Genomic DNA, 11866 nt, shown 5'->3' on the forward strand with positions numbered 1-11866 from the left:
TTTGCAAAGTTTAAAAATCATTGGTTAGGTAAAAAACAAGGTATACACATTTTAGAGATGTGTTATATGTATGAGAAGATTATCTTCTACTACTTGTTGACCAGTTCAAAGAAATCAGGAAGATTCTATGTATCACATGTTTACTTCCATTAACTATAGCTTTTCTAGAATGTTTAGGATAAAGACTTTTTCACTCAACATCTTTAGAGCTAAAGCACATACTTTGAAAATTATATTTTAATGTTAGAAATACAATGCTGTGAGTATTATAGTTGTATCAATACTGATAATATTATAGCTTAACAAACATTAATTAGTGATAATGTTGACATTAATAATATATTATATATTAATATATTTTATTGAGAGATTCCCTAATATTGGGCCAACATAGTGTTACTGGAATTAATTCCAGTTGTTCATAGTATAATGTTTTTAATGTAGCATTGGATTCTGTTTGCCAGTTGTTTATAGAGAATTTCTGTCTTAACTGTTTGTAATATTCTGTCTTTGTACTGTCTTTGGTTTATATGTTAAACTTATGCATGCTTCATATAAGAATTAGAAGTTTGTTTTATCTGTTTTCAATGGTCTTAAACAATTTGTGGAACATTACAACAACTACCCGGTCTTTGAAGGTTTTATAGAAATCCCTTGTGAAACTATCTGGATCTGATGATTTTTGTCTGTGATGCATGCATGCTTAAGTTGTTTCAGTCATGTCCAACTCTTTGTGATCCCGTGGACTGTAGCCTGCCAGGCTCCTCTGTCCATGGGATTCTCCAGGCAAGAATACTGGAGCGGGTTGCCATTCCCTCCTCCAGAGGATCTTCCCAACCCAGGGATTGAACCCATATCTCTGGCGTCTCCTGCATTGGCAAGCGGGTTCTTCATCTCTAGTGCCCCCTGGGAAGTCCACTTTAGGTCCTTGATAACTTTAATTCTTCTACTGAAATTATTCTTTTGCTTTTTATATCTAATGAGGTCAATTTTGCTAACCTGATTTTCTCTAGGAAATTACCTATTTTTTTAATGATTTCACATGATTTGTGTATAAACCTACAAAATAATCTAATGATTTAAAAATGTATTTTGCTTCAATGGTTATTTTCCTTGCATTTCTTATTTTGAATATTTATATTTCTTCCTTTTTCCTTGTTTAAGTTACCTAGTGTTTCTATTTTAAAAGTTGCTTTTTTAAAAAACAGGATTTTGACTTACTAATTAGGTATATTGTTTTTCTATTCTCTAATTAATTTCTACTTTTATCTTTAGTTATTTTCTTTGTTCTTTCTTTTGGGTTACTTTGCAGTTTTTCTTTCAAGGTTGCTTTCTAGGAATTTAATTCATTTGTATACTTTCATTTTTACTTATAAATGTGATTAGATATGAATTTTCCTTTGATCGCTGCTTTAAGTATATTCTATAGATTTTAATATGCAGTGTTTATGCTGTCAAATTTCTAAAGAAATTCGTAATTTCAGTTTGCATTTGTCTTTTTAACCAACAGTTGTTTAGAATTTGTTATAACTCAAGATCAGATGATCTTTAAACCTTTGTTGTTAATAGTTTCTAGTGTTAACTGTATTTTTATCAGAAAGTATTTTTTTGTAATAGTTCTATTTTTATAATATTTTCTTTGTGGCCTAATAGATAATTAATTTTTGTGAGCATTCCATGTGTACTTGTGAAGAAGGTATACTTTCTATGATAAGGATATAAGTTTAACATACATCTGTAAAATCTACATGTCCATTTTTTTTTTGTTCTGAGTATGATATGTTAAAGTCTCCCATTAGTAGAATGTATCCATAAATGTGGACTTCCCTGGTGGCTTAGTGGTAAAGAATCACCTGCAATGCAAGAGACGGGGGTTGGATCCCTGGATGAGAAAGATCCCCTGGAGAAGCAAATGCCAACCCATTCCAGTATTTTCGCCTGGGAAATTCCACGGACAGAGGAGCCTGGTGGGCCACAGTCCATGGGGTTGCAAAAGAGTTGGACATGACTTACTGACTAAACAACAACAATTCACAAATGTATTCTTCCATTTTCTTTAGTTTTTGCTTTAAAAAATAGCATTGCCATATTATTGGGGTCATAGATATTCCTAACCACTAAATATTAGTTGTTAATTGCAGCTTTTTTATCATAAATAAGCATCTTTTATGGGGGAATAAAAGGATCATGAATTTAAACTCTTACTGTTTTTTTTTCCACTTGAAATTCACTTTGTCAGATATCAACATTACAATTTCTGTTTTCTTAGTATTTCTATTTGCTTAGCGTACCTATGCTCACTCATCCGTTTATTTTAACCATTATGATTCACTGGGTTTTGAGTTCTCTTATAAAGTGAGTACAATTAGGTTTTTCTTTGTATGCCAATGTGAAATCTTTTATTTTTAATGGTAAGTTAGGTTCTTACACATGTATTGCTCTTACTGATAGGTTTGTTTTCAACTCTGACTTATTATACAATGGCATAATGTTAAAAACATTGCTTTATTTTCCTTTGTTTCTTCCTCTACTTGATTTTTTTTTCTTTGCTTTTCTGTTAATTGCATTTCTTTTAGTTTTAGATAGGTTTCTCTCTTTGTTCTAGTTAACTTTATGTCATGTTTTATTTATATCCTGCTTAATACTCTTAGCCCTCTGTTTTCTTATAAAATCTGGTACTTTCTGGTTTGCCATTTTTTGAGGGGGTATAATTTAACATCCATCTTTTCTTTAGAGAAAAATGAATCAAATTATTCTTTCTTCTTCCCCTTTCTTTTTCTCTTTTCTTCTCAATTTTCAGTTGCATTGCTTCTAATTTGTTAGTGTATATAACAAATAATATATATCATATAACATATGACAGTATTCTTATGCCCTTATACCACCTTTATTTTTGTCCTCGTTCTAAAATTAAATATATGAAATGATTGTGATCCATCATTTTGAGGAAAATTTCTCAATCATCTCTTTGTTAGATGAATTTCATTCAATACTCAATTTCTTAAGAGGGACTTAAAGTTTCAGAATCCCCTGAGTTTAAAAAATAATAAGCTTTTTTATAGCCTTGATGGCCAATTTGTCTGGATATAAGACCTTTGTTTTGAACTTTATTTAGGTATTTTTCTATTTTTAAATCTAAGGTATAATTATATCCAGTAAAATTTACCCTTTTAAAACTGCATACTAGAATATATAGTTTTTCAAATTTTTAGAAATATATATATATATATATATATATATAAAATAAAACCACCACAATCAAGATGTAGAACAGTTCCATAGAACCAAAGTAAATGCTGCTTTGGAACCAGCATCTCACCTTCAGACCCTGTGAACTGATGATCTGTTTTCTGTCTTTATAAATTTGCTTTTGAAAGAATATCATATAAGTGGTTGACTTTAAATAAAATATTGTTTCACTGTTGCTTTGCTTTGTTATATTTTTTAATTATGAGGCCAGTCTAATTCTCTTGCTTTGGTAAATTATTTCTTATTTTTGCCTGAAGGCTTTTCTTTATATTTAAAACCCAATGTCAGATACATCTCAGAGTTGACTGTTCCAGGTCAAATTATTGGTACTGGCTTGGTCCTATCAATATGTATGTTTAGATTCTCTTATTTCTGGAAAACTTTCCTAGATTATAGTCTTAAATATTAATTCTGTTCCTTTTTTTTTTTTTCATCTTCAGGGATTCATTTGATTTTTTCTTTTTTTTCTGGTCTTTCTTCCATCTTAAACATTTTCCTTCTTCATCTCATTTTCATTCTTTTTGTTTCCTTCTTTTTCTTTAGTGTTCCTTATTACATTTTCATGTTAATGCTATTAATATAATGTTCATTTCCAATATTATTTTATCCTTTAGCCCTAATTTATTGTCCTGGGTTCAAGCAACTTTTGCTTTCTGTTGACCAATGTTTTAAATCCATTTCTTTTCTCAGTTTTTAGATTTCTACTTCAAGATTTTCTTTCAATGTTTGAGAAAATTTAGTTTCTCTTGAAGTATTTTGTTATAGCTTTCTTTTTTTGATAGTTCTTTACTTGGGATAATTTTCATCAAATAGCTTTTTAAAAAATTCTTGTGTTCTGCTTTATTTTTATTGTAGGTTGGTATAGATGAAGATTACTTGCTTATTTGAATTTGTTTGAACATGGGTAGCAGTCTGTGGGCGGTTTCCAAGTTCCAAGCTCAAGAACACCCATTTCTCTTTATGTTAACAAACTCTGCTTTCGTTATTGGAGGACTTTTGGGGCACAGTGGGCAGTGGGGGGAAGGTTGAAGGATCCTTACAGGTTGACTTTTTTTTTTTTTCGGTCTTTTAAGATGATAAATTTTCCCCTCTAGTTTCTTTTTCCCTTCACTGTGCATATTTTTCAAAAGTCACCTCTCCCCTTTAACCCTTTCCAACCTCCAAAGAGTTGCTTCCTCGACACTGCTTTATTGATTGAGTTCTGTGCACACTTCCAAGTCACTTCCTTGAAGGATGAGCTTCCAGAGAAGTTTTTCAGAATGTTCATACTTGTGGTAGACTTTCTTTCTTGTGATCATTTGAGATCAATCTTAGGCCTCCTACTAGCTTTTCTCCTCTCTCTCTCATTTAGTATTTATTGGACTGGCCTTCCTCTTCACAACAGCACATGGTGGGAACCTAAGAGAGAGCTGCTGTGAGCTCCTATTTATTTTCTGCTTACAGATAATTTGGAATTTGCATGTTCTTCAAATTTGGGGTTGATATTGTGTAGTTTGTTTTTGTTGTTCTTTTTTGCTTGGGGGAGGGGTGGTGATGGATGTGTTAGATTTGGATTTCAGCTGATAGAAGATCAGTCCTGGGTGTTCATTGGAAGGACTGATGTTGAAGCTGAAACTCCAATACTTTGGCCACCTGATGCAAAGAGCTGACTCATTGGAGAAGACCCTGATGCTGGGAAAGATTGAAGGCAGGAGGAGAAGGGGACGACAGAGGATGAGATGGCTGGCTGGCATCATCAACTCGATGGACATGGATTTGGGTGGACTCTGGGAGTTGGTGATGGACAGAGAGGCCTGGCGTGCTGCAGTTCATGGGGTTGCAAAGAGTCAGACACGACTGAGCGACTGAACTGATATATTTTTAAGGGAGAAACTTACAAAATAAAACAGACACCAGAAAACAAAGCATGTCTTCTAAAGCACATTCATTCCAGTGACCTTTTCTTACATAATTTGGAGCTACAGTGTGTTAAAATGCTCACAGAGAAGGTAAAATGCGTATACTTTGAAATTAATGCATCATGAAAACTTAGTAACTATAAGAAAGTGTATTTCCTGAGAATACTGTTTATAAAATGCCTATTGAGATAATCTATTACCACTGTGTATTTAGAACAGGATAATTAATTTTTAAGTTCCATGAGAGATTACTTTCTAGATGCAGTAATCTTCTTTTAGGATTTGAGAACTAGATCCATTTCCAGTATTAGTCCTTCCAGTCTAATTCCATTATACTTTCCAGGGAACAGGGAGTCTATTTCACTCCCTTGCGAGATGAGTATATCTGCAATGAAATTCAAACTGGATTCTCCAACTTTCTAGCAAAGATACTTAGCAGTTTAGTCTAAGTGGTTTTGATTGTTCTTTATAAATATTACATACAAACAAAAGTTAGTGTTAAAATGAATAGGGCAAAGATATGGCAGAAAATCAAAAGAAAAATGAAAACCTCTCTAAAATCCTATATCAAAACTTTCAAATGCTTGAATTTTTATTGTGATAATGTGACCGTGCACTTATATAATTAGTTGTTAATTTTTTATCCCTGTCTCCTTGTAAAAAATATGAATTATACTCTCTAGGAAGAAGAATAGCTGTTATTGAGTGCTTATTATGTGGCAAGCACTTAGTGTGCCAACTTTTAAGATTACTTAAATTTTTTTTTTAAGATGATAAGCTTCTTTCATCTTCCTTTTATTCACAATGATACTAGGTATGTGTTCCACCCAGCACATAGGGGTCGGTGTGTGTTTGTTTCACTGTCACATTCTGTACATTGGAAGGCAACTGTCATTGTTTAGAAATGACACTAAGCAATAGAGTATCTATATATGATTTTAATATAAAACACTTGTTTTGCTTTTTGAAGACTGATTTGCTACTGATTTACTTAAATATGATATGTCCAATTTTTCTGTCACACAATTTCCTTAATTTTCCAAATGATATGAATAGGATAGTTAGCTTTCTGTTTACTACAATGCCTGATAGAAATTTATGACATGACCTGAGATGGAAAAACTAATAAAATAGTACTTACCATAAAGAATTGCAAGCAGAGACAGTGGCATGACAAGTAGTCCCACTAGCATATCAGCAATGGCTAGGGACATTAAGAAGTAATTGGTGGCATTGTGCAGTTTCTTTTCCAAGCTTACTGCCATGATAACGAGGATGTTGCCACCTATTGTCAAGATTATTATTATGACAATTGAAAGTGCTGGCCAGTTTTGTACCCCGTCTGGGAATTTGAAGCGTCCACCATCGGAGGTATTGAAAATGTCAGTTACTATGGCTGCTACTGGGCTCACAGATATATCACATTGCCAAACCAATAGGCCAATCAGGTGCACACTGAAAATTAAGAAAAAAAAAATCAGGTACATATTATATTGCTTTGTACCTAATAAATTACTTATATAAAACAACTGCTTTTCCTTTAACAATCATTATTATCATATCACCGTTTCTACTCTCTTAATTAAATCTCAGTATTTCTTATGTCTATCCTTTTATTGAGTGTTTAATATGAGCCAGGCTCTTAGCTTACTGAAATATATATATATATGTGTGTGTATATATACATATATATGTAATCTCACTTGATCTTATACAACATCTTCATGAGGTCAGTACTGACTTATATCTATTATGTATATGGGGAGACTGAGGTTCATAGAAATTAAGTAACTGTCTCAAGGAAATACAGCCAGTAAGTAGCAGGGGCAGGGTCTGTACTCAAGTCTCACTGGTTACAAAGCCTGTGTTTTACTTTTACTTTTACTCTATATACTCAATCTGAAACCACAGTATTATTTGACTTGCTGAGTGACTTTATGCTGGCTCATGGTATCTTTAATAGCTGTCCTATACATTTTCCTTCTACCTGACACTTTCCTCATTTCTGTCCTGTGTTTTCTGGGTCCTGTTCTAGGCTAGAAATGATTTGTGGTGATAATTAATTCCTATGGGTTTGATGCTTTCCTATGCTGGAAACGAAATTTCTTAAAGTCATTTAAAACGTACACTTCTCATGATGGTACTTATGTAGATTTTTACTAATAAGGATTTCAGGCCAAGTGGCAGACTAATGCAAGAGACACAGATGTGGTTTTGTTTTGTACATTCCAAATTAATTTCCCCTGATGGTGACATAAGATTTATTCAGTTTACATACATCAATGTAAGTCCCAAAAGTGTCTAATAAAACTAACATTAATTTTCCTTAACAAAATAGACAAAGACAAGCATATTCAATATTTCCTGCTTTAAAGAAAGAATTATTATCTGCTAATGACGGTCTTATGTGTATTCTGTGTTCAGCAATAGTTATTTAATGAATATTAAGCAACAAGTATACTATATGTACTAGCTGTTAAGCCCTGATATTTATAGAGAAGAAAATTTCCTCTATTGGTACAGTGTGTGCTAAAAAACTTTCTATGCAAGAAAATTGCATGGGGTGATGGAACATATAACATTACAAAATCCGGAGTCTATGAGTTCTCCATGTAAATGTTTTTATTTCACTATCTCATTCATTTGTTCTTTGAACTAAAAATATTATTTCTATACAGGGAAAATATATGTGTGGTTTGACTATCACTTATTATCAATCACCAGAGAAATTTGAAGTAGTTAACACTAGATGATTATGATGATCATAATTGTATCTATAATATTATACACACACTACACTTTCTGAACCACCAAAACTGAACACTGAGCCTGAAAACTTACTGGCATTGTTTAAACTTAAATAAAATATTACAATAATTTTCTATCATATTTAAAAATTATTTTTCTTAATATCTTGTGAATATACTTTCCTTAGTTTAAGATAATGAAGAAATAATGAACATATTTTGACTTTCTCATTCTACAAGGGATGAAAACTAGTACTTCAGACATTTAGCTTAAAATTACTTCCTCATTATCAGGTAGCTTTCTACCTGATATCCTAAGCATCATGTTTGGGGAGGAGATATATATAGTAATTTTTTTTCAAATAACAAGAGATACTCATTCAATTTTTTCAAATGCTGGATGTATTTTTTCCTGGGACATAAAAATAAGCTAAAATAATATATGATTCAAAAAATCTATAGCATAATTAATCTGTGATTTAGGTGTATAGAAATTATTGAAATAAAGAACCAAATAAATAGAAGCAATATATTTGCTTTCAGCTTTGATTATTCTGTCACAGTATTTGTTGCATTTGGCATGTGACCAATGTACTGGCTATATTATCTTAATGATTTTTTTGACCAATCACTTAATCTTTCAGAACATCTATTTCCTCATCTCTAAAATAAGGATGATCTTTATGACATTATTTTTGTGAAAATTGAATGATAATGTAAAGTCTCAAAATAATACCTTTGACTTAATAGGCCCTCAGTAAATGTTGGAGCAAACATTCTTTCTGCCTTCAAAGTTAAACAAAAGTATTTTGTGGTAGCTATACCCTAACTCAGTGTACTTCAAAATTTGTCAAAAATTTAAGTCCTAGCTTTATTTTAAGAAGATATTTATGCAGAACTGGGTTCAGATAGTCATTTTAAATCCAAGGTCTTTTCTGGCCTAACTGATAAAAAACATGTTCTTCTGAAATTTTTTAAAAAATCTAGTTTTTATTAGTTGATGATCATTTCAGGTAGTCCCATAAGACTTTCTGCTCAAAATAATAGGCTACATCTTCAATTGTCAGTTGCAGAACCACAAATATATTTATTCTTATGCCTATAGAATATGGTCCTAACAGGATATGCAGTACAACTTCAAATTTTCTAAGTAAATTGCAAAAACATCTAAGTACTTTCATATTTCTATAACAATGGTAAAATAATGCAAAATAAAATTGTATATAATAAAAGTACATGAAAACTATGTTCAATTATGAATTTTAAAATTTGTGTATCTTAGAACTTTGGGATAGAAAAATATTCAAAACATTTTGCCTACCTCTACTGGTCAAATATATTTTTATTTTTTATTAATGAGTCCATGAGACAAATATTAAATTATTGAGGAAGTTTATAGAATCTAAATATATCTTCTGTGAATTATTAAATAAAGTAATATTATTGGGAATAAGCCTGACAAGTTTTTACCTAGTTTCAATTCAATTTAATAAATTCACTTTGAACACTACTTATGAGCAAACGTTTATGATTTTTACTGCAGTAAATCCTGTTTTCTATAGTATTGTAATCAAGAATTAGCTATATTCTAATTAAACCTAATTTCTAATATTTACATGCTTAATGAAAACCATATAGTCCTTTTACAAAAGAGTGATTTGGGTCTTGTTTCTAAAGCTCACATTAATTGCTATTAAGCCCACAGAATTCTCATAAAGTATGTACACAAAAATCACAGTTTCTATCTGAACAATTCAAATAATTTATTCATTGCTACTAAATATTTAATGAAAATATAATCTTACATTCTTAGTAGATAAACAATGATAATTTGATTTAAAGGTCTGAGTACATTTTAAATCTACTGAGTTTTTGCATGGCATATGACAATGAGCATTAATAGCAGAGATGAATGGGTCCTTATTTCTCTTGCATGGTGCTCGGTAGTGTCTGACTCTTTGTGACCTCCTGGATCGTAGCCTGCCATGCTTCTCTGTCTTTGAGATTCCCCAGGCAAGAATACTGGAGTGGGTTGCCATTTCCTTCTCCAGGGAACTTCCCCAACCAGGGACTGAACCTGCGTCTTTGGCGTCTCCTACACTGGTAGGCAGATTCTTTGCCATTGAGCCACAAATTCTTTAATTTCATACCAGAATAATTTGGTGCCCTTTATGGTATCTCTAGGGCTTCCCTGGTAGCTCAGCTGGTAAAGAATCTGCCTGCAATGCAGCAGACCCCGGTTGGGTACCTGGGTCGGGAAGATCCCCTGGAGAAGGGATAGGCTACCCGCTCCGGTATTCTTGGGCTTGCTTGGTGGCTCAGATGGTAAAGAATCCACCTGAAATGCAGGATCCCTGGGTTGGGAAGATCCCCTGGAAGAGGACATGGCAACCCACTCCAGTATTCTTGCCTGGAAAATTTCCATGGAGAGAGGAGCCTGGCGGGCTACAGTCCATGGAATCGCAGAGTTGGACACGACTGAGCGACTAAGCGCACGATATATCCCTATATTTTGGTATGTGGAACAATGGCTATATACTATGTTGACATAGCCACATGGAGTGGGAGCATTTGTCCTTTCATTTCCCCACACCTGGCTCTTCTTTCCCCTTCTTTATCACTGTCCTTCACTCTTTCCTTCTCCTGTCTTCTCTAGTTTATTTGGAATTACAAATCCTTGAGACTATCGACACAACAATGTACAATGGCATCCAAGATGGACTATAATGCACATATTGGAGAATCCAACGTTGATGTGCTTTGTGTTTACCTTGCTCCATAAACTTTTTTCTTCGTGAGCACTTTTATAGAAATCATAGAGGAGATGGTGTAGGATAAGGCGATTCAAGGCCTCTCAGTTGTACTGATCAGAGTTTACAGAGCCCTGGATCTTTTTTGCCAATGCCCCCATTCCTCAAAGTGTAGGTTTAGAAGAAAACAATCCAACTTTTTACTAAGTTAAAAAGAAGATATACCTGGATTTAGAATTGCTCAGTACTTGAAATCAATTTCTTCCTTATCTCTTTTATGTTATTCTATTGATTTTAACTATTGGTTCATTGTCTCAAGGTTTCTGAGAATGGCATTATTTTTCTCTGTCCAGCTACATTCTCCAAATGCTACTCCCTGACTTCTGACGCATTCTTTTGAAATCTCAACTTTCTTCATAAAACCAGAAACTTATAAAAGTGCTTTATTCTCTTGGCTGTTTAGTTCATCTAGGAAGGAAAGAACCTTTTCTCATTTCTACATTTTAGCCATAGAGAAAGCAACCACAGCAACCACAGCAACAGGATTATTTTTACTTGTTTGAACATATGAGTGGTTGTGTTTAATTGGAGTTCAAATTATTGTTTTTCCCCATTTACTGTTTTTGAATAGAAAACACCAATGTTAGTCTATTGGTATGTAAGTCATTTATGCATGTTGAGGGAAATATAGCTGAATAATCATATAAAAACCCTTTTAACATTTTTGAGCAAACCACTCTGAAAAGTTAGTTTTCAAAAATAACAGGTAATAACATCCTTACAGGAATGAGTGCACTGCTTTCCTCAGGTTCACCATGATTGCTTCAGTCTTAAGCAACCAAGTTTAAAATTGAGAAGAGGAAATTTAACAGACTGGATTCATTATGCCATCCTTTCTGGGGAGAGAAAAAAAGAAAAAGAGAATTACTAAAAGTTGAAATAACTTGCATAACATTTAATTAAATAAAAGTAAATATACTTATTAAGTGATAAGAACCAATCAACACTAAATTTAGCAAACACATATTATGTCATATAAGTGATAAAAATAGCAAAGAGAATAGATTTTTCATTTAATTACCAATATACAACCATCATAATTTTTCTAAAATTTCTTATGTACACTTTCTTTATATGGAACTTCTACTAAATCTCACCCTGTTGTAGTACTAATTAGTGTTTTGAAAAATAAATTAAGAACATTGTCTTTTTAATTTGAAAA

General features: G+C 32.6%; 1 protein-coding gene across 1 annotated transcript in view; it reads right to left on the minus strand.

The window, feature by feature from the left end:
• HTR2C (5-hydroxytryptamine receptor 2C) overlaps positions 1 to 11461 on the minus strand; it is a 126955-nt gene extending 115494 nt beyond the window's left edge. Inside the window, exons 1-2 of the mRNA XM_081563806.1 lie at positions 11427 to 11461; positions 6289 to 6602 (exon numbers count right to left, since the gene is read on the minus strand). Of these exons, the coding sequence (XP_081419932.1) occupies positions 6289 to 6602; positions 11427 to 11461 (349 nt within the window). The remainder of the gene's footprint in view (positions 1 to 6288; positions 6603 to 11426) is intronic.
• Between the last annotated feature and the right edge of the window lie 405 nt (positions 11462 to 11866).

Source organism: Giraffa tippelskirchi, chromosome X, assembly GCF_054371585.1.
Source record: "Giraffa tippelskirchi isolate mGirTip1 chromosome X, T2T-mGirTip1v1.2.pri, whole genome shotgun sequence".
Classification (NCBI taxonomy): Eukaryota; Metazoa; Chordata; class Mammalia; order Artiodactyla; family Giraffidae; genus Giraffa; species Giraffa tippelskirchi.